This window comes from Engystomops pustulosus, chromosome 7 (genome assembly GCF_040894005.1).
Source record: "Engystomops pustulosus chromosome 7, aEngPut4.maternal, whole genome shotgun sequence".
Lineage (NCBI taxonomy): Eukaryota > Metazoa > Chordata > Amphibia > Anura > Leptodactylidae > Engystomops > Engystomops pustulosus.
The window spans coordinates 112,748,110-112,771,769 of NC_092417.1; the positions used below are offsets into that span (position 1 = coordinate 112,748,110).

The 23,660-nt window shown below is 44.2% G+C and overlaps 1 protein-coding gene across 4 annotated transcripts in view; it reads right to left on the bottom strand.

Moving 5' to 3' along the window:
- Positions 1–23,660, bottom strand: part of BBS2 (Bardet-Biedl syndrome 2) — a 40,637-nt gene that overhangs the window by 8,894 nt on the left and 8,083 nt on the right. For all 4 annotated transcript variants that reach the window (XM_072117618.1, XM_072117617.1, XM_072117616.1 and 1 more), the window contains 6 exons: positions 19,257–19,319; positions 17,502–17,579; positions 6,066–6,170; positions 4,520–4,606; positions 3,541–3,676; positions 1,268–1,407 (listed from right to left, as the gene is read on the bottom strand). In XM_072117618.1, the coding sequence (XP_071973719.1) occupies positions 1,268–1,407; positions 3,541–3,676; positions 4,520–4,606; positions 6,066–6,170; positions 17,502–17,579; positions 19,257–19,319 (609 nt within the window). The remainder of the gene's footprint in view (positions 1–1,267; positions 1,408–3,540; positions 3,677–4,519; positions 4,607–6,065; positions 6,171–17,501; positions 17,580–19,256; positions 19,320–23,660) is intronic.

The window sequence follows — 23,660 nt, forward strand, 5'->3', positions numbered from 1 at the left end:
AAGGTTTATATGCACTTTCATTTACCTTTTGAACATTATACTAGTATCTGACACCTAGAAAGAGAGATCAGAGATGATGAGATCCATGAGATGCACAATGACACAGGCTACATCTCTGCTCTCACACTATCAGATCTGCTGTGCATCCTTCCCCGGATAAAGACTTATCTGCCTGTAGCTTGTAGCTCTCCTCTCGCTGCTGCTTTTTGCCGGCAGGAAGTCAGTGTATGTGTATCAGTGTGAGCTCTGTCTTGGAATGCGAGGAGGGGTGGGGTGCAGGGAGCAGAGAAGACCTCAGCTACACCACGTCTGACAAGATAGCTGCCGACCCTAAAGTCAGAAGATACAGGGTCAGGCCAAGGGGCAACTGAAATTGTGTACACCATGACTAATAGAGACAGGATAGAATTATATCCGTGAAATGCTGTATTTTTGTTGATAACATTGAATTAGAGAATGTGTTATTTTGTTATCCTGAGTATATTTAAAGGGGTTATCCGGGTTTTAAAAATTTCTTATGGCCGGGCTGGGCTAGTTAAACATAATAAACAAGTACTTACCTCCTCTGGCGCCGCCGATGTCCCGCGCCGCGGTCCCTTCGATCCGTGCCCCTGTTTGTTTACAGGGGCACAGAAGCCGCATGTGGCCGGCTCCTCCCATCCATCCCTATCTCTCAGCGTTGTAAGCGCTGAGAGATGGTGTCGGATGGGAGCTTCCGGACGGCCGGAAGCTCCCTGTGCGCCCCTGTATACAAACCGGCACACAGAGGAGACCGGCCGTGGTGCGGGACATCGGCGGCGCCGGACGAGGCAAGTACATGTTTATTATGTTTAAATAGGCCTCCCCAGCCCGGCCCTTAGTAATTTTTAAGACCCGGATAACCCCTTTAAGAGACTTGTCTTTGTGGGAATACCCCTTAAAGTCTCCTCCCCTCTGAAGATGGAGATTATTTTTGTTGCCTACAAAGTTTTCAAATATGGAATGCTCTACATCAGGTGCTAGAATCTGGTAAGTTCAGATAGCTTTTAAAAACATACATCTATTTTCAGATTTTGGATCGCATGTGTATTTCTCAAAATAACCCCTCAATATAATTGTAACATTTCAATTTTTTGGCGAAATTGAAAAACCTTTGGTATCATTGGATAGAGTTTTGAAAAATATTTCAGAGGAATATTTTTAGTTTTTTGATTTGATGAGTACTTCGGGAGATATTCTACCGTCCCAACCTTTTTGTTACACCTTGTATATACACTTTATGGAGAACCTTTGAATTCTCTTGATAGTTTTTCAGTTCCAGCAACAGGTTCTGTTTCTTCTGGCTGAGCTCTCGGACAAGTTCCTGCTCCACACTTGTATCCATGAGGGTCCCTGCAGTTTCCTGACTGGAAGAAAGGTAGCCTCTGACTGCAAACAAAAAAAAACAACTTTTGAGTCATTTACCAAATCATTAGGTTTCCATGCTAAATGTTTTTCATATCTCAAAGGACATGGACATTTTCTTATAAAGTCAGGAAATTGAGGTCCATCTTATAAACTGTGTATGACCATTAACACTACTGCTTTGCCAAAGACCATGGTAAAAACAATGTGTTACATCGACAATTTTTGTGGCCTTTGTTCCCCAAATGGCGGATGTTTTTCAACAAACAAATATGCAACAATCTAATTTGCGGTATATATACTTGAGTATATGCCATCCTGATTATAAGACGAGGTACCTACTTTTCACACAAAAAAACTGGGAAAACCTATTGACTTGAGTATAAGCCTAGGGTGGGAAATGTATTGGTCACAGCCTCCACCCAATATATAGCTAGCCAGTCCCCTTATCCCCAGGATATATCCAGCCCACTGTCCCCTAATATATGGCTAGCCAGCCTGCTCATGCCCCCAGTATATAGCCAACCAGCCCATGCCATATAGTGTATACTGTAGCTAACCAGCCCCCTGACCCCCAGTACATAGCAGCCACCACATTCCCCAGTATATATGTCCCCGTTGTATAGCCATCCGGCCAATTTCCCCCAATACATAGCCAGCTAGCCCCTGTTCATGGTATTTAGCCAGCTAGCCCATGCCCCCTAGAACATAGCCAGCAGCCCATGCCCCCTAGTATATAGCCAGCAGTCCATGCCCGAGGTATGCCCAGCCTATAAAAACAAAACTCTGTCCTCACCTTTTCAACGCCCCTTCCCGCAGGCCCTCTTCTTTCCTGCAATGCTCCGGCTCTGTGGCATCGCAAGAAAGAGGAAGACCTGCTGGGAGTATCAGAAAAGGGAGTACATAATTATTTTTTTTAAGTCGAGTTAGGTTTTTTTTCAGCACATTTTGTGTGCTATAAAACTCGCCTTGTAATCGAGTATATATGGTACTTTGTGATTCAATTTCTGCTGAGATCTCAGTTTACTGTCAGTGAATATGCACAACCAGAGACTCAGACACTATACAAATCTAATAGTTCAATGAGGAATCAAAACAACATGAACAAGCGAGAGGTTAGTGCTGCTATTGTATTTAGCACATAAAGGATTATCTGGACCAGGTCTGTATAGGATTCTAGCTTCTTGACATAAACATAAACCCTTTCATGGCCAAAACAGATGCTAAAAAGTTCTACTTCTCTACATGCGTGGGGTGAAGCTTGTGCACACTGCATGCTTCAGGTACACCATCAAGAGAGTATTGTCTTTAGATAATTGGTTGATTTAGTAAAAGAACTTGTTTTTCTAACATTTTGTTTGTTTTAGGAGCTTGCCAACTATTGTTAGAAACCTATCATTTCCAGATCCCTCTCATTCACTGATCCTTTTATAATCCACAAGGATGTTGACATAACATTTATCCTGCCTTCCTGACCAGCTCTGCAAAGATAAGAATAATATAGGGATAAAGTCTAGCAAACAGATAAGAGGATTTAGAATGCATGTAATATTATATCATCTTTCAAAATTATACATTAGGTCAGTATCGGCTTCTGATACAATCAAGGCAAAGCTGATCAAGTGTGTTATTTAGTGCAGGAACTGAGTGGGAATTGCCTGATACAGGTACTCTGATAGTCACCGAATTCTGTGATAAGGTACTGTCCCCTTAGGCCCTGCATTAGGATTGACACAGGTACTCTCATAAGGTAGTCTGATAAATTGGGTATCTGTTCTTTCTGGAATAGATATATTGGTTTGGCTTTAACCCAACATTATGTCATTAGGAATGGTTTTCCTTGTCCCATCCTGGGAAATGTATTTGCATATTTCCCAGGTACTCTGATTTCTGCAGTCATGTATTGCCCCCAAGGCCCTGCACTAGCAATTTAGCAGGTAGTCCAAAACAGACAGAACCCTGCAGTCATGTACTGCCCCATTAGACTCAGCCCTAGGAATGATGAAGGTACTCCAATAGAGGAAATCTTGCAGTTATATACTGCCCCCTTAGGTCCTGTACTAGGAATCACACAGTAAAGTGTGATTGCCTAAACTGTCCTGCAATATTTTTTTTACAAACAATATGCTTTTACTCTAAATGCAATTATATGTTCACCTTCTCCATCTATGGAACAGCAGATAAGTTGGGTTTTCCCATCCATGCGGTAATCTCCTTCTACCACTCCAGCAATAGATGATGAAAAGTTATCCTTAAAGATCACTTCTCCTGTGCGATCACTGCGGGCATCCACCTGTAAAACATCAGTAGTAATATTTCTGCATTATTTTTGCTGTTATATAGAATGGAATCAGATGACAAATTATGTTCACAACTGAAGGCCTCTATAAGCATCCAAAAATACTTAATTGGAGAACAACTCAAGACACTCGTCCTTCGTCAAAAAGCTAAATGTGTCATGTCATGTTCATCAAAACCTACTGGTACAATATTTGCAGTGTTGTACAGCAGTGTCAGTGTTGAGATTAGACTACACTGACTAACATTCACCCCTGCCATGCATCAGTCGGTCTTGGGCATCTATGACACTGGGTTTGGATCTCCAGTTGCCCTAGTCATGCTATAGATGCTCTTCCCAAATCATGTATCACAAATCGTCCCTTGTAAAAGTTGCTGCTCTTAACACATAAAGTTTAAATTTGAGTGTTCACTTGCCAATATATCGTACCTTATACCCTACCCTATAACATATGTCATGGTTACAAGATATATAAAACAATTCTCTAGAATATTATGGCCAATTCCTCTTCTGTGATATAGACACAGAGATATGGGGTCTTAGGCAAACTTCTCCAACGTACCTTTCAGTGTTGTTTTAATATATAGAAGGAAAATGAAGAATACAGAACTACTTCATTCAAACAGAAGAGGGAGAAAGTGGGATTTGGTGTTCACTGGGGGTGGATCCTATTAGGCATTTTCAATAATACCAGATGATGGAACTTAAGAGTTATACATATACTTGAGAAAGTTCATTAACAATAAATAAATGGCCCTGGTTGCTTTTATAACTAAAATCCCTAGTCAGTGCAAATTCCCAACATATACATCCCTGGGAAAATGAAGAGTCACTCACCTTCCCATTGGACCATCCTGTGATCAACTCACAAACCCCGTCAGAGTTGAGGTCAAAGGCGTGAATGCTCATTGCCAGGTTTTTAGACTGTTGATGAAAGTCCACATGTTATTTATGGTATAAATATTTATAGATATTAATACCATAGAGAGGTTGAATGTCAGTTTTCAATTACTACATTTTTTTCATTTTTTAAATTCAAATAATAAATTAATGTTATGAAAGGTTTTATCAATAAATACATTTATTTCCTAGACACAAAAGTAATAAATATCTGATGGCTGTGAGATGAAGCGTGCAGGACACATCTTAGATCTGGTGGACCCACAACTTTCAAGATGATTTACAGGATGACCAGCCCCAAAAGTCTGGTCAAAGACTTGTGGTCCCCTATTGTGCTGATCACAAGGGGTCATAGCGGTGGAACCCTCAGCAAACAGACATTTAGCCCCTATCATGCGGATACAAGACACATGAGTTTGAAGGACATGTATGTGTTCTAAAAAGTTTGATGTTCCTAAAGACTTCATTTATTCTAACTACATATGCTGCAATTGTGGAAATATAGAGATATAAAAATTATGCTAATTGCCCTGGGGCGCTCAGACTACGTCACCCCATAGCACTAGCGGTTGCCCCCCCCACCTTGAGTGCATAGAGCAGGGGATGGGCAAGACCTCTAGTGCTCTAGGAGGACTGCATAAACTAAAATACGAGGCTCTCTGAGGAGCTCTGGTGATGTAGCATGAGCGCCCAAGGGTAATTAGCATAATTTTCATAACTCTATATTCCCACATCGGCATATAGAATTATAATAAAAGACGACTTTTTATTAAAACAAATCTGCCAGTTAACCGATGGTAGATGTCATTTAATAATGGTCGGGACATATACTTGCGATTTGAAAGAACTACAAGCATAGGTAACAAAATAAACATACAGGGGCGCTGCAGAAAGTCTTAGGGCTCTTTTACATTGGCCTTGGTGATCAGCTACAGTTGCGTTTGTCTCCTTTTTTCTTTTTCCGTATCGTCTCTGTGTCTGCAAAAAAACTGAAGGTTTAACATTGCTTTGAAAACATCACACCTCCTTTGTGGAAAAAAAACCGGATGTTTCATCAGTTTATTTTGCGGACCCATAGACTTCTATTGCCTTCTGTGATTCACATCCGTGAAAAAAAAGGACGTTTCATAATTTTTTCCACGGACAACAGCAAAATACAAGCCAATGTGAAAACACTGATAGAAATCAATGGCTTTGTGAGGCATCCAAGGAAATCATTGTGCAACAGTCACGCACATCGGTAACATTGAAACGTGCTGCCAATTACCCAAGGTAATGACAAAAACAGCCAAACAGGGGAAAGAGAATCTAACACCAAACAGACTTCTAAGTGAATATACCATGAATTTTGAAGCAACTTTACGTAGAACTTATGCGGTTTCTTAATTATGCAGTAATAAGAATTAAAAGTCCTTGTTGGGAGAACAAGTCTTTCACAAACACAATATCTTTATCTTAGTGCCTGAAAGACTTCTAAACATACCTTTATCCTCCAGTACCGTGACATCCTTTCATACACCCCTACTGTACCATTAGACAGTGCATATCCAAAGCGGCTGGAATACATGGGGCACATTGCTGTAATCGTCTGAAATTAAAAGGATGATTAAAAGTATTCGATGCGCAGTGTGACATCTACAGATGTTGAGGGTTGGACACAAGATTGTAAGCGTGTCTGATTACCAGTAAAAAAAGAATCTGTACATGGTGGCAAAGTGACTTGGCGCTCTTTTTAGACCACTGAAATGATCAGCTTTCACCAATGTAATTGGTAGCTGTGTTAAGGTAAACCTGCTGATAGATCAAATCCTGTCATTTCTACTTGTTCTATTTTCCTAAAATCATTGTAACAGAGACTTCATTATAAGATGGCGCCGGCATCGTGATCATAACGAAAACAATTAAAGCTAAAGTATGTCAACAAGACTTCAATCCTGACGTCAATAAGCAACAGCAGGGAAGTTCTCCAATCAAGAGACCACATGAGCTGGGAATTCTCCGCCCCTTCTGCTTCTTCCATAATTTCTATATAGTTTTGTGAAACCAAATAAAGTTCTAGCAGTGCAGATTTGCCATGGCCATGATCGCATGAGTGAGATTTAAATCAGCAAATGTGTCTGAATTAATTTCTTATGATGTGCACGCATGCTTATTGATTAGAAACACGCAGCCAACGCACACTAAAAGAGGATGTCTCCCTAACATTGGAGGCACTGCTGAGATTTCGCAATCAGGATGACCAGGGCGCCCCCTCGTTCCAGCACCGTTTGCAGCCTCGGGGTCACCACTTTCCGACTGGGTCTGATCAGCCCACGATCACGGTAAGTTTCAGATAACATATGTTAACCTGTGACTTGCCTGTGACTCGGGGAGTGGTGATACCTGTGGCTGTAGAGAGCTGGGATTGGAGGGTAAATATGTATAGCCACCTGGTGTCCTGCATCGGGGTCTGAATTGTTATATAGCTCTGTATGAGAAGTGCCTTGGCTGCTGTGTGTATGCGCTTTGCTGAGCCAGAACAGAAAGGGAGGGGGAGGACGTTCGAAGTTCATATAGAGAGGAGTGTAGCGAAGCCGCAGTGAAGATCAGACATATGGGCCGTTAGAATTAGGAGAAAAAGGACGGATGTCTGCACACCAGACATAGGCCGCCAGAATAAGGAGAAAAAGGACGGATGTTTGCCCGCCAAACATAGGCCGCCAGAATAGGAGAACGGGTAAAGAACGGGTGTCTGGGGATTTGACAGGAATTAGGAGAAAAAGGGAGATCGTTAAGCGGGGACCTTCTGATAAACCTCTAACCGACACGCAGTGAGCTAAGTCTCTATAACTGGTGATCGGGGAGCTTGAAGGTCAGACCTTCTGATAAACCTCTGTAACTGACACGCGGTGAGCTAAGTCTCTATAACTGGTGATCGGGGAGCTTGAAGGTCAGACCTTCTGATAAACCTCTGTAACTGACACGCGGTGAGCTAAGTCTCTATAACTGGTGATCGGGGAGCTTGAAGGTCAGCCCTCAAGGCGTGAGCAGCTGCACGGTAAGGGTCTCGGACAAATTATGCTGCGGTTTCGGAATAGAAAGGACGTCCTCCCAGAGGGAACCACTGGTGCGCTAGCGATAGTTCAGTGCAAAGAAGGGAAAAATGAGGTAGACAGAAGATTGGCTTGATGTAAGTAGAGAGAAGGTTGTTGAGTCAAGTAGGATAAATTAAGTAGGACTGCTGGAAAAGTGCAATTTGATTTAATGGAACAGGTTTGCGGTGAACTAAAAAGTAATAATGAAGGTTTGAGAGTTTTGGGATGTGTTAGAGGATCTGATGATTGTACAACTTGTAAACATGCAAACAGACTCTGAGAACCTCTAACTTTGACTGACGGACCAGGACAGAGTGACAGGGATCCTTCAGAGTGCCGTTTAAGAAATAGACAGGTGATAAGGGACATTTAAAAGTTTTTGATGTGGAAAGAATTTGAGAAAAAGAGATTTAATTATATTTTCCTTGGAGTGAAAAATGGCCCCTGTAATCCAGACTCCACCCCTGTATGGTGGTTAGAGAAGATGACACGCCCTACCATTCTTCAGTGGCGGCCATCTTAAGTCAGTTTATTTTTCAGTGGCGGCCATTTTAAGTTATATTCCCTTCAAGTCCCTGAAAGTTGATTGCTGTTGAACAGCCATAAAAGCTGTTGTAGGACAACATCTGACCATGCTTGGGGCGTCCTGCCAGACGTTTTTTTTTTTCATCTTTTCGGGCGTCTGCTAGGGGTCTTGGAGTGAGGGATGTTGTTTATTTGAGTATTATTAAAATTTATTGATCCCGACAATTAGAGAAAAATTACTATAAAAAATGTTGCAATGTCTCTGGTACCTGCTTTCTGGCGTTTAAGGGGTTAACAGAAGGGTGGGGGCTGTTGGAGCTGCGTTTTGTTTTGTGAAGACATGTACATGGCCTTGACGCTGAAGTTCTCCAAAAATCTAGGGCTCTGTCTGAGCTGTGTTATCACTTTGTGTTCTGTTCTGACCTTGACGCTACAGTAAGCTGAAGTTGATTACATAAGGGGGCAGATCGCTGCGTTTAGACTTCTCCCTGACAATCTAAAGAAAAGACTTGAAGGAATTTATTTTGTTGTGGAACAGGGATACAGTATGATGTGATGTCCTCCTGTGTACCCCCATGAACAGACTAAGCAAGAATGAGCCCCCCGACTGTATTACAGAGCCTATGACTGACTTTTGTTCCTTTTTGATTAAAAACCAACATAAGTGTACCTGGATTTTGTTGAAATGTTGGAGTCTGGCCAAAAGTTTATAGATAGTTAAGAGAATCCTAAATGTCTGGATGAGATAAAGCGGAGACGCACACGGTAATGGAAGAGTCCCATGGGAACGGTTTGCAGCTCTGGGACACATGGGGAATGACCTGACAGTGTAGTGTAGTGGGTTGTTACCAAAGGTGTTAACGGACTAGAGACATCTCTACCAGATTTGCGTATACAGGGATTGATAAGATTGTGACTGAAAGCCAGAGGGAAACAGAGACCAGTTTCACAGAGCACGGCAAAGTGACACTGACAACATTTCCAATAGTCTCAACCGACCGACCCAAGTGGGCGTGTTTTCGACGGTGGGGAGGAGACATTACTATAGTGAGTGGCAGAGACGCCCCCAACAGGGCAGGACAAGGGGTGGTGGTAATGGACAGGGATGTCAGCGAGAACAGTCCCCCTTCTGAACGGCCCCCCCAAACAGAGTTAGTGCCTTTCATTGTAAAACTGATGTGTGACTCTCCTCTGCTAGTCCGATGATGATTTTAGCCCATTCCCGGTCAAGGAAAAGACCCAGAAAGAACAGCTGGATACCTGTAGGATGGTCTATGACCTCCAAGCTGCCAATGAGTGGTCCCTAGCCCAAACTGGCAGCAGTCCCCAGGGTGATATATTATTCACGGTTATTGATTTGGCAAATGTTTTCCTCTCTGTGCCCCTGCATAAAGATTGCCAGGACCTATTTGCCTTTACCAGTTCAGTATTCCAGTATATCTGATGTAGATTCCCACAAGGGGGGTAAAACTCACCCAGCCAGTACCCCACGGCCCTACAGGGAGTAGACTGACAGACTGCCCCTTACTGGATGTTCTCCTTTCCAGTATGCGGAGGACCTACTGTTTTTGTTTGCCAGGATGCATTTATTGACCTTATGTGTTTTCTGTTCCAGAAGGGTTACAAAGTTTCCAGAGACAAACTCCAGTACTACCAGGAGAAGGTGGTCTTCCTAGGCCACTGCTTCTCAGCCACAGGCTGATACCTGACAGAGAAAGAAAGCTGGCAGTCCAGAATGTGCCCCTGCCCTGAGGCCCTAAGCCTCTTCACATGATTCTAGGACTGGCCAGCTCCTGCAGGCCTGGGATAAGGTCTGCTGCCTCCAGCCCAATGCTGCCCCTTTCTGACTGAATTGCCTCTTCCCCTTTTGCCCTTAGTCAGGAGGCAGTTGATGCATTCCATAGCCTTAAGCTGGCAAATCCTGTCTGCCCCGGCCCTAGGCACATGCCACTGAACCAGACCTTTTGTTTTATTTTGCACTGAGTATCTAGGAGACAGGTGTCCTAGCCCAGGAACGCGGTGGCCTCCCCAGTGGCCCACAATTAGACCCGGTTCGACTCAGTCGTGTGTGGGGCCCCTCATGTGTCAGTAGCTGCAGCCAGCAATCTGCTCACCAGGGCCAGTGAGCTGATCCTAGACCCTAGATCATTCAGATGCAGTGCAAACCCCACATACCTTGCACAGTGTCCTCACCCAAGTACAGCCCAAGCATCTGAGCAAAGGCCAGACAGCTCAGACTCCAGTGTGCACTCCTGATGCCCCAGGACACACTGATAAGGTGCACAGCTCTGAATCCTTCATTCTATCGTCAGTCTTCCAGGATTCAGAGGGGGGGAGAGAAGGGTGAGTAACGCAGATGTTGAGTTTTTTCTCATAGATGGCTCCAGGTCTGCAGGAGAAGATAGACGGTTCTACACTGGATATACAGTGGTCAGTGGCGCACATGAGGTAGTACAAGCAGAACCACTCCCTCCACACAGGTCAGCGCAGGAGGTGAAGTGATGGCACTCAGGGAAGCGCTACAGCTGGTGGAAGGTAAAAGGGCGAACGTCTATACTCAAGGTATAGTTCTGGGGTCTAAACACGACTATGAACCCTTATGGAAGGCTAGAGATTTCCTCACCTCTGCAGGGACCCCCTCTAAGCATGGCACGCTGGTTAAAGAGCTCATGGATGCTCTCTTACTTCCATAAGAGGTGGGGATAGTAAAACTAAAAGCACACACAATTTGGTAACTCCACAAGCCAAGGGCAAGTATGTGGCTGACGGGATGGCGAAGGCAGCTGCACAGATGGAGCCCAGAGACTGTCCTGAAGTCTCAGCTGTGATTTCTGAGCTAAAAGTTTGATCCACAGGTGTTCCAGTCCCTGGTGGCCCGAGTGTCATCAGAAGTGAAGGAAGAGTGGAGGAAAGCTGGAGCCCAGATGCCGATGAGACCTGGATGCTGGGAGAGAGGGTACGCCTGCCCAGAGCCCTGCACCCGACAGTAAGTCAAGTAGCCCACGGACACACACACATATTCCAAATGGCCATGCTAGTGCTCATAAACCACCAGTGGTTTGCCCCGGCATTACTACCCCTGTCACTAGACTAGTGAAAGCCTGTATAGTCTGTGCCCGCCACAACCCGGGTAAGGTGGAAAAGACCCCACAGAAGGTGACACCCAAGCTGCTGTATCCCTTCCAGAGACTGCAGATGGATTTTATCCAGCTACCAAAAAGTGGTACGTAGGAGTACGTGCTTGTGTGCATTGATCTCTTTCCAGGGTGGCCAGAAGCTTCTCCCATGACCAAGGCTACTGCCAGAGCTGCAGCCAAGAAGTTGGTGAGTGAGATTTTTCTGCAGGTTTGGACTTCCAGAAACCATAGAGTCCGGTCGCAGAACCCACTTCACTGGACAGGTAAAGACCTGAAACCTTGTCCCTCCTGGGTGTCGAACAGGCCCTGAACACCCCTTAGCATCCCCAAGTTAGTGGTGGGATTGAAAGACTAAACAGCACTCTTAAGTTAGAGATCCGGGAGGCCATGGAAGTAACAGGGAAACCATGGCGTGAGTGCTTTCCTGCTGCCCACCATTCAGTTAGGATCACACCCAACAGAAAGATGGGATTGTCCTCCTTTGAAGTACTTTTTGGCTGCGCACCCAGACTAAGCCCCTACTTCCCACACACCCTATAGCTGATGGCAGGAAACCAGGTGGAATGTGCCACACAGTTGAGCCAGGCCTTGGAAAAGGTCCGCAAAAGTGTTTCTGATTCCTTTTTCAGATGCAGACAGAGACCTCAGGACGCATAACCTGAAACCTGGAGACTACGTGGTGGTAAAGAGAGACACCAGAGAGAGAGAGTGAGAGTGAGAGTCTGGAGCCTCGCTACGACGGTCCTTTCCAAGTCCTGCTGACCAGTGCCACGTCTGAAGCTAGAGGGAAGTCAGCACGCTTCCACGCTTTCTATTGCAAACTTACTTCTTGCTAGCTGGTCTCTTCTGACTGACTGTAAGCTTAGGGACACCCCAACCATGACTATCACTGTAACTATAGGATGCCCCCAGGGTAGGAGACTTTACCTACGGTTGGTGCAACAAGACAATGACCTTTTTTAACACTGACAGCACAGGTAACCCTGTATTAGCAGTGTCTGATGTGTACTGGATTTGTGGGGATAGGAGAGTCAGGTCAGGCCTAGAGGCTGGGAAGGTGAGTGTACGGTGGTAACACTTGTACATTCCTTCCTCGTGATCCCCAGGGATAAGGTTGATCAGACACATAAGAAAAGGTAGAGAATCCCAAAGGATTCTGGAGGTCTGAGAGAGAAGCACCTAGATGACAACGTTTATATAGATACAGTGGGAGCACCAAGGGGGGTCCCAGATGAGTACAAGGCCCACAATGAGATATGGGCAGGTCTAGAGTCCATTATTCCCCAGAGAGCTATGAGCAAAGATGTTGGTTGGGTAACTGTTTTTTTATTGTAATCAACAAAGATTTGTGAATTATATCGGAGATGCTTCCCAGAACCGCATGGCTTTGGAACATGAACCTTGCTGAGAAGGGAGGAGTCTGTAAGATGGTGGGAGTGGATTGTTGCATGTACATCCCAGATGACATCGCCCCCTATGGATCCATTACCCATGCTCGTGAAAAGATTGAAGGACTGTCCAGGGAACTCAAGAGAAACTCGGAAGTGGACGCTATATCCTTCACTTTGTGGTTGGGGGATTGGAAGGGTTTCCTTTAAGTGCGGATGATATTGGGGATTGTGATTTTGCTCTTGTCACTTAGTGTGTGTTATGTGGTCCCCCCCATCAAGTCCGCCTAGTATCATGGGTATCAGTAGTTAGACAAGCCAAAGACCCCTTACTCAAGTTACCTAAATTTGCATAATGAAGATATCCCTCTAAGATCAACCACCCCTGAAACATATCAAACAGCCCCTGGAGTAGGGAGAGGTAGAGTAGAGATTTGATTCCCATATGTGAAAGTCCACTAAATGGGGGCACACCCAACAGGGGTCTGCTGTCATCCAACTGGTGAAGAGGAGAGCGAAGCACATATGGGCAGGTCTATAGGTCCTTCTAGACTAAGAGTAGCTGAGAGAAATTCCAGGATTTAGGGGGGACTGTTATGGTAAACCTGCTGATAGATCAAATCCTGTCATTTCTACTTGTTCTATTTTCCTAAAATCATTGTAACAGAGACTTCATTATAAGATGGCGCCGGCATCGTGATCATAACGAAAACAATTAAAGCTAAAGTATGTAAACAAGACTTCAATCCTGACGTTAATAAGCAACAGCAGGGAAGTTCTCCAATCAAGAGACCACATGAGCTGGGAATTCTCCGCCCCTTCTGCTTCTTCCATAATTTCTATATAGTTTTGTGAAACCAAATAAAGTTCTAGCAGTGCAGATTTGCCATGGCCATGATCGCATGAGTGAGATTTAAATCAGCAAATGTGTCTGAATTAATTTCTTATGATGTGCACGCATGCTTATTGATTAGAAACACGCAGCCAACGCACACTAAAAGAGGATGTCTTGAATCCTACCCTAACAGCTGTGACAATACTGAGTGGACTTCTACTCTACAGGCCGGCATTGTCTTTTTTTAATGTGTTTTCCATCATCACATACCAAGAGCCCTGACTGTGTTATAATGGTGTAACAGTAATTCTGATACATTCTAAATTTTGTGCTGTTAACCTCACAATTTAATTAATGTTATCACTTTATTCTCTGGCTGAAAAATAACAGCAACACTTACCGTATATAAATGCGTATAAGCAGAGTTTTTCAGCACAAAAAATGTGTTGAAAAAACCCAACTCGGCATACACACGAGTGTATAAAAAAATAAACTTACATACTTTCCTAGCGATGCTCCCAGCAGGGAAGAGAATCTGCGGGGAGCATCAGAAGGTAAGTCTATACGTTTATTTTTTATATAAGGAGCGTTGGAATGCATTTCATTACTCGGGATGGGGGGGGGGGGAGCTTAGAGTATCTCATTAATAGGGAGAGCTGCTACAGAGCATTTTATTACTGGGGGGCTGCTGCATGGGGCATTTCTTTACTCACACACACTGCATGGGGCATTTCATTACTAGGGAAGGCTGCTGCAGAGCATTTCATTACTGGAAGGGGGGCTGCTGCATGGGGCATTTCATTACTGAAGAAGGCGGCTGTAGAGCATTTTATTACATGGGGCAGCTGCTGGGGGAGCCTGCAGGAGAGAATTTCATTACTAGGGGAGGGTTATTTCTTACTGTAGAAAATATGAAACGCTAAAACATTTCTTTGCACAATACCGTTAAAGGTTATGTTTAGCGTTTTCATATGTATTTTAGTAAGATATTTTTTGTTTTGTGAGATGCATACTTTGTAATCCTTCCTTCAGTGCTAAATTTTGCATAGGATACTTCATTACCAGGAGAAGCTGCTGTGCATTACATTACTGGGAGAGGCTGCTGGGCATTACATTACTGGGAGAGGCTGCTGGGCATTACATTACTAGGAGAGGCTGCTGGGCATTACATTACTGGGAGAGGCTGCAGGGCATTACATTACTGGGAGAGGCTGCTGGGCATTACATTACTGGGAGAGGCTGCCGGGCATTACATTACTGGGAGAGGCTGCCGGGCATTACTATACTGGGAGAGGCTGCTGGGCATTACATTACTGGGAGAGGCTGCTGGGCATTACTATACTGGGAGAGGCTGCAGGGCATTACATTACTGGGAGAGGCTGCTGGGCATTACATTACTGGGAGAGGCTGCTGGGCATTACATTACTGGGAGAGGCTGCTGGGCATTACATTACTGGGAGAGGCTGCTGGGCATTACTATACTGGGAGAGGCTGCAGGGCATTACATTACTGGGAGAGGCTGCTGGGCATTACATTACTGGGAGAGGCTGCTGGGCATTACTATACTGGGAGAGGCTGCTGGGCATTACATTACTGGGAGAGGCTGCTGGGCATTACTATACTGGGAGAGGCTGCTGGGCATTACATTACTGGGAGAGGCTGCTGGGCATTACTATACTGGGAGAGGCTGCAGGGCATTACAATACTGGAGAGGCTGCAGGGAATTACAATACTGGAGAGGCTGCAGGGCATTGCTATACTGGGATAGGCTGCTGGGCATTACATTACTGGGAGAGGCTGCTGGGCATTACATTACTGGGAGAGGCTGCTGGGCATTACATTACTGGGAGAGGCTGCTGGGCATTACATTACTGGGAGAGGCTGCAGGGCATTACATTACTGGGAGAGGCTGCTGGGCATTACATTACTGGGAGAGGCTGCTGGGCATTACATTACTGGGAGAGGCTGCTGGGCATTACATTACTGGGAGAGGCTGCTGTGCATTACATTACTGGGAGAGGCTGCAGGGCATTACATTACTGGGAGAGGCTGCTGGGCATTACTATACTGGGAGAGGCTGCTGGGCATTACTATACTGGGAGAGGCTGCTGGGCATTACTATACTGGGAGAGGCTGCTGGGCATTACAATACTGGGAGAGGCTGCTGGGCATTACAATACTGGGAGAGGCTGCTGGGCATTGCTATACTGGGAGAGGCTGCTAGGCATTACTATACTGAGAGAGGCTGCAGGGCATTACTATACTGGGAGAGGCTGCTGGGCATTACATTACTGGGAGAGGCTAGTGGGCATTACAATACTGGGAGAGGCTGCAGGGCATTACAATACTGGAGACCCTGCAGGGAATTACAATACTGGAGAGGCTGCAGGGCATTGCTATACTGGGAGAGGCTGCAGGGCATTGCTATACTGGGAGAGGCTGCAGGGCATTACAACTAAAACTAAAATTTGCTACATTTGAGAATTTTGTCATTTTCAAAATTTGAAATAATATTCTTTTGAGACTGATAGTTTTACCACCCAAATTAGTTATTTACTAACATTTCCCATATCTCAACTTTATGTTTTCATAATTTTTTTCAAAGTCATTTCATTCTTATATCACGTTAAACAGCTTACAAATAGAATAGAGTTCATAATTTTTCTCCCCAAGATTTTTATATTGAAATTTTTTAGGATCATTTTTGTTATAAATAGGTTTGAAATATAAATTATTAGAATCCCCCTATGAATACCCCCATTTTCAAAAGTACACCCTTTCAACTATTAAAAACTGCTTTTAGAAAGTTTTTTTTCAACAGTTTTATTGGTTTTTCAAATAACTTCACAAAAAGGTAGGCAAACCAGCCTACAGCAAATCGAAACAGTCGGAATAATTAATCTGTTTCACAGAGTTTAAGCAGTACACTTAAGCACAATACATATTTTATTTAGAACCAATGGAGCGTACAGTGGTCATATCTAGAGCTCTGTTACGCTTAGGAGTGTAGGGTGTAAAGTTGGGTGATATTCCCTGTGTAAGCCATGAGTATCAAGAAGTGTAAAATCTCCAGTGGTGTTGTGCAATGAATTATATTAAACAATAAAGAGGAATTGAAGAACAAAAAAAATTCAACAAACAAATAGGATAACTGCACTTTGCACACAGTGGTATTATATAGTGAACATTCTATCTAGTCTTCTGTAGCAGAATTCTATGTCCAGCCGGACCTGGCGTAAATTAATCTGATCGCATGGTACACCAGAAGGCCGGAGCCTCTTAGTATATCGGGTGCATAGCGTGCCACTGGGAGGGAGTGTCACGACTGGCACACAATCTTTTGTGACAGCTGTTAAGTGTTGTAAATTTATCTATTGTTTTTTTTAATTTGCATCTTCAACAATTTTTCAGGGGATTTTTTTACTATTTATTTTTTGGTGCATATTGCAGCTATGGTACCTGACATCTAAAGAGATAAATAAACCATTCTTCCATTCCTCTCTGAGAGAAAAATATGTTTTTAACATTGTAACAAACTGATCAGACAACTGTAGTCCACTCTGTGTGGTTTCCAGGTAAAGCTACAATGATGCAGACACAAAGCTCTGTGAAAATTTCCTTGCAAACCTGTTTAGAAAATTGTATGACCACAGCCTATGCAGTCAATGGGCGGCGTCAAGACCAAGTATTTGGTAACACTTACAGGAAATCCTTTAAATTCAAAGGAACACCACAAGTATTTGAAGTGAAAAGCCTTCTGTTCTGACAAGTTGAAACTTTGATGAAAGTTGACCTATTATATTATTCCTTTTATATATAGCAACTTACTGAGCTATTAAGCCCTACAATCACTGGCTCATTAGATTACACAATAATTATACTAATCTGTTCCATTTTTCATCTGATGATTTCTAGAAGAGTTGTTGATCAGTTCAGCATGACTGTTCATGCTGCACTCACCTCTGTCTCTGTCATTTCAGCAACAATCTCATCTTCTTTGAAAACTCTTATATCAAAGTCTTCGGACCCAACAAGAAGCTGTAACATGTCATGAATGAAGAGGTATATTAATGTTACATGAAAGCACACGTAGAATAGTGTCTAAACCTTCTACATAGTGGGACATTTATCACAGTTTACATTTGTCTGGTGTTTATTTGTGTTTTTTTCCTGAGCCGTATTCATCAAAGATTATTTTTATATATGGGTATTAGATCCCATTTTATTTTTAACTTTTTGTCAAATGTCACTGAAATGTCTCAAGCTACTGGAAAATGTTGCAAAGCAGTCTCCAGAATGCAAGAGCAAAGAAAACTAAAACAAGAGTGAGATGTGAGAAACAAATCAATCATTCTGCACACCTATATAAAATGACAATGCTGCCAACATTCCAGGCTCCATGTACAAACATCTACAAAATTTCTAAGGGTGCGTTCACATGTTCAGTTTTTCAGATGCAGTTTTCAAAGGCAAAAGCAGGTGTGGATTATAATGTGTGAGAAAATATCATTGAGAGAGGTTACTCCTCCTCTTTTTCCACTCCTGGTTTAGACATCGAAAACTGCATCTGAAAAACTGAACGTGTGAAGGCACCCCGATGGTGATGCCACACATGGCGTTTTGAACCCTTTTTTTGTCCGTTTTTAAACAGTCCATTAAAAAATGCATGCGTTTTTTGAAAACGCATCAGTTTTTGACAGGATTTACCGACTATCTTAATTAAAACTGGTCAAAAACGGATGAGTTTTCAAAAAACACATGCGTTTTTGTATGGACTGCTTAAAAACGGACCAAAAACGCGTTCAAAATGCCACGTGTGCCATCAACCCTAAGGGTGATGCCACTCATGGCGTTTAGAACCTGTTCTGAATCAGTTTTTGGCCCGTTTTTTAGCGAAATACATGCTTTTTGCTTAAAAACGGGCCAAAATGGATTCAAAATGGTTTCAAAACGGATTCAAAACGCCATGTGTGGCATCACTCTAGGCCAGCCAAACAAATTCAAAGAAGAAATGTTATCATACAATAGATTCAGCAGCACTGCGGTACTAAATTACTGCTTCCTGGAATAAGTGGTCCACTGTTAAATAGGACCTGTCACCCATAATTTCGGCACTAGGAATTTATGTGCTTAAACAAACGTCGCAGTGTTAGAAGGATAGCGTTACCGGAAACCTCCGGTAACGCTATCTAACACTGCAGCGGGGTACATTGTAATCGTCGGGCCGCTCGCAAAGTGGTCTGATGTATTCATGATGGGGCGGGGTTGGGGAGTGGTTAGGGGCGATGACTGCAGCATGACGTGCGGCAGTCACCGCTGGCCTATAGAGCGAGCAGGGCGGTCCGGGGAAGAGGCAACGCCTCGGAACACCCCTTCATGAATACATCGGACCGCTTTGCGAGCGGTCCGACGATTACATTGTACTCCGACACAGTCGGAGGTTTCTGGTAACGCTATCCTTCTAACACTGCGGCGTTTGTTTAAGCACTAGGAGCTGCTTAGTTTAGTAAGAAGCACCTAATGCCGAAATTATGGGTGACAGGTCCTCTTTAAGTTTTGTTGAATTCTTTACCTTGGGAATCAAATAAAGCATAGAATCATCAAACAGTGCTAGCACCCAAGTGCCAACACGTAACACAGGCCGAGGTGCAAGTAATGAGGGCAAAATACCATTTCATGATAGCAATTGCTATGATACATAATATGCAAGCTTACCTCTTTTTTACCATCTCCATCAAAATCACAGAGTGCCAGGGAGCGAACATTGTCCCCTGTAACCTAAAATAAAATAGCCATGTCAATACATTGTATTACTATTATACTATACTATACAATTATATTATACTATACTAGAAGTATAAGGCCTCCCCTGAAAATAAGACCTAGCGGCAGTCATTGCAGCAGCACCCCCAGAAGGCTGTGACATGGGGAAGAATTCAAGGAATTAAATCACTGGTTGTTGTGCTGCAAATGTGATACCAGCAGCTACCAGGATAAGAAGGGATCAATTATGGAAAGTTCTTTTACTAAACACGAGAGACTAGGGCCAAAGATTCTAATAGAAATAGAGTCACAAGAAATACAGCATGAAATTCAGAGTTTGGAGAGTTATAAGGATGTTTAAGAAATAGATTTTTTGTTCAATCATAAATGTAAATTCTTGTTCATGGAAAAATAAGACATCCCCTGAAAATAAGACCTAGCGCCTCTTTAGGAGCAAAAAATAATATAAGACACTGGCTTATTTTCGGGGAAACCGGGTATTACACGTTCAGCGTTTGGAGAGTACCATAGTTAACATCACAATTTTAGGCTGCGTTCACACATGGCATTAACATTGCATTTTGAATTGCAATACAACAGCTTTACCATTTGCAATTACAATTTGTTAACATTGTATTTACAAAATGAATGTGTTCACACAATGTTAGCACATGAGTTAACATTGCGTTTTGGAAAACGTTTTCCCACCAAGCAAGTTAGGCCCTATACACGGAGCCTAACTTGCTGATGGGTGGGGATCTCAGTGATGAGACCCTCACAGATCACGAGAACGGTGGTCCAAATGGGTACCAAGGGTCGTCGCACCCCCAGATGAATGAAGCAGACGGAGCTGATGGAGACTCCCGAGCGCTTTTGTGAACTCCACCGATCAACAAGTGAGGCCCTATCCAGTGGATAGGGCCTAACTTGATTGGTGGGAAAACCCCATTTAACGACAATGTAATTAGGAAAATCTCCTCTCATCAGCAGTTTCAAGCAGCTTACATTAGCTCTTATACTATAGTAAGAAAGTAGTACTGTACTGATATTTTAGGTGTAGATTCAGCTTCCCTGAAGCCAAATCACTAGGTCAAGATCTCTACAGACACTGATCAAGTAGGGAATTCTGTGAGATTTCAGCCTTACAGGATTCAGATTGTAAATGTACATTTGTGATAAAACACAGGCAAATCAATCAAACTAATGGAATGCATTTGTAATGTTCCTGAACTTTTTACCTAGATTCATTTATAAGTGAAAGGTAAAATGTTTAAAGGACACCTGTCATCAGGTCTGTGTCACTACTACCTGTTGGAGCAGCTCACAAGGATCCCATCCCAGCCTTTATCTAGTTATTTCATACATTATTCATTGTAAAATCATCTATTTTTTATCATGTAAATGAGGCTGGTCACATGGTCAGAGGCAGTGATGTCACCCGTTACCCCTCCTCTCTCCTCCCCCTGCTCATGTCTGTGTGTAATGTATAGTAAAACATGGCTAGTGTGTGTGCGAGACACAGACATCAGCTACACACAGGGGTGTACCAGGCCTGTCTGCTGCCTGAGGCAAGCCATAGAGAGACCCCCCCCCCCCGCCCCCCGCTCATATATGTAAGATATCAGGCAGTGTCAGGACCGGATGCATCATATTGGTTTGGTGTGAAAATAAAGCAATGCAAAATACATACAGCATACCGCCATGCAGTATAAAATGCATACAGAGTGCCGCCATGTAGTATAAAATGCATACAGTGTGCTGCCATGTAGTATTAAATGCATAAAACATGCCGCCATGTAGTATAAAATGCGTACAGCGTCCCCTATGTAGTATAAAATACATACAGTGTCCCCCCATGTAGTATAACATACATACAGCATATCGCCATGTAGTATAAAATGCATACAGCCTACCGCCATGTAGTATAAAATGCATACAGAATATATATATATATATATATATATATATATATATATACACACACATATAAACACATACATATACACATCACATACATCAAATGCATACAGCCTACCGCCATGTAGTATAAGATGCATACAGAATATATATATATATATATATATATATTACACACATATAAACACATACATATACACATCACATACATATACACATTACATACACACATAACATACATGTACATATACACATCACATCACATACATATACACATACATATACACACACATATACACATTACATACACACATTAAATATATACATATACATACACATATACACATACATATGCATATACACACACTTATACACACATATACACATACAAACATACTTTATTTTCTTTTATTCTCCAGGAAGATTCTCCACGAGTGCATACAGCAGAGGAGGGGGGGGGAGCGGAGGAGGGGGGTAGCGGAATGGAGGAGAGGGGGGGGGGAGCGTAGGAAGGGGGGATGCGGAGCGGCGATGAACGCAACGGAGGGAGCGAGCGGAGATGAACGGGACGGAGGGAGCAAGCGGAGATGAACGGGACAGAGGGAGCAGAGGAGAGGGGGAGGGACGGAGCGGAAGAGGAGAGAGCGGAGCCGGTACGAAGGGAGCAGACAGGTGCTTAGGGAGATGTGGCGGCCAGCGGCTAAAAGGATGTGCCAGCTGGCTGGAAAGAGGATGCGCCATCCGGCATGCAGGGGGGTGTGTCAGCCTGGGCGGGCGGTAAGGCGGACGGCAGCACGGGCCGGCGAGCGAGCGCACAGCAACATGGGTGGGGGTCCCAGCGGCAGCATAGGCGGAGTGGCAGGCGGCAGCATAGGCGGAGTGGCAGGCGGCAGCATAGGCGGACTGGCGGGTGGCAGCATGGATGGGTGGGCGAACAACGCTGCCCCCTCGTCCAGCAGGTGGCGCGCCGCCTGAGGCGAGATTCTCAACTCGCCTCATGGCAGGTGCGCCCCTGGCTACACATGAATCTGACATGTTCTGCTGTAACATGGCTGCCTGGAGCTGCTGTATCTCTCCAATACACACACACACATGCACACACAGGCTGCAGGGGGCGTGGCCACCAGCACCAGGAAGCACATCATTATACAGCCTCACTCCATTATACAGGCTGTCAGTCATGCACTGGGGGTGTGGCTGTACCTCCCACTCATGAATAGAGTGGACAGCTTGAATATGCTAATGCTTCATTGGACATTTCACAGGTCATTTGCATACAGCTTTAGGACCTCATTGCTTAGGTTTACAGGCATGTAGAGGGACAATGAAGGGATAGAGGCAATGCTCTCTAATGGCAGTTTATGAAAATATATTTAGTTTAAGGGGGTTATTGTGCATGACTGGTTCTCTTTAAAAGGTGATTTATCCATGAATGGAACCCTGTGACACAGAAAATACAGTCTAATCTGGTTTTGAATAACTTTTCATTTTTTTATCTTAATTTTAGAAATAGTTATAAGCTTTATTACAAACTAATTCTGGTTAGAAACAAAACACTCACACATCTAGTTAGTGTTCCTTCAATCTTTTTCTGTACAGAGTAATTTCAGTATTTTTCCGGAGTATATTTTTGTTCTATTGTAAGAGATATATATTCTTCCTTATTGGCCATGCCGGCAGCCATGGGAGGATAGAGGAAAGGGGGAGGAGAGCTGGAGGACAGGAGGAGGATGTTGGAGGACACAGGAGGAGGATAGAGGACAGGAGGAGGATGCTAGAGGATAGAGGACTGGGGCGGCTGGAGGCTAGGAGGAAGATAGAGGACAGGGTTGGCTGGGGGACAGGAGGAGGAGGCTGGAGGAGACTGGGGGACCAGAGCAGGAGACTGTCGCAGGAGGAGGAGGCTGGGGGACAGGAGAAGTATAGAGGATAGGAGGAGGAGGCTGGGGGACAGGAGGCTGGAGGACATGAGGAGGAGGAGGAGGATGTAGGACAGGGGCCGCAGGAGGAGGATATAGGACAGGAGACCACAGGAAGAGGATGGAAGACAGGAGGCCACATGATTAGGATGGAGGACAGGCAGCCACAGGAGGAGGACAGGAGGCCACAGGAGGAGGATGGAGGACAGGAGCTACAAGAGGAGGCTGGAGGACAGGAGGCCAAAGGAACAGGATGGAGGACAGGAGGAGGCTTTAGGACAGGACGCCACGGGAGGAGGTTGGAGGACAGGAGGAGGCTTTAGGACAGGACGCCACAGGAGGAGGATGGAGGACAGGAGGAGGCTGGATGACAGGAGCTGCAGGAAGATGGAGAACAGGAGGAGGCTGCAGGATATGAGCTGCAGGAGGGGGACGGAGGACAGGAGGCCACAGGTGGAAGATGGAGGACATGAGCTACAGAAGGAGGATGGAGAACAGGGGATACAGGAGGAGGATGGAG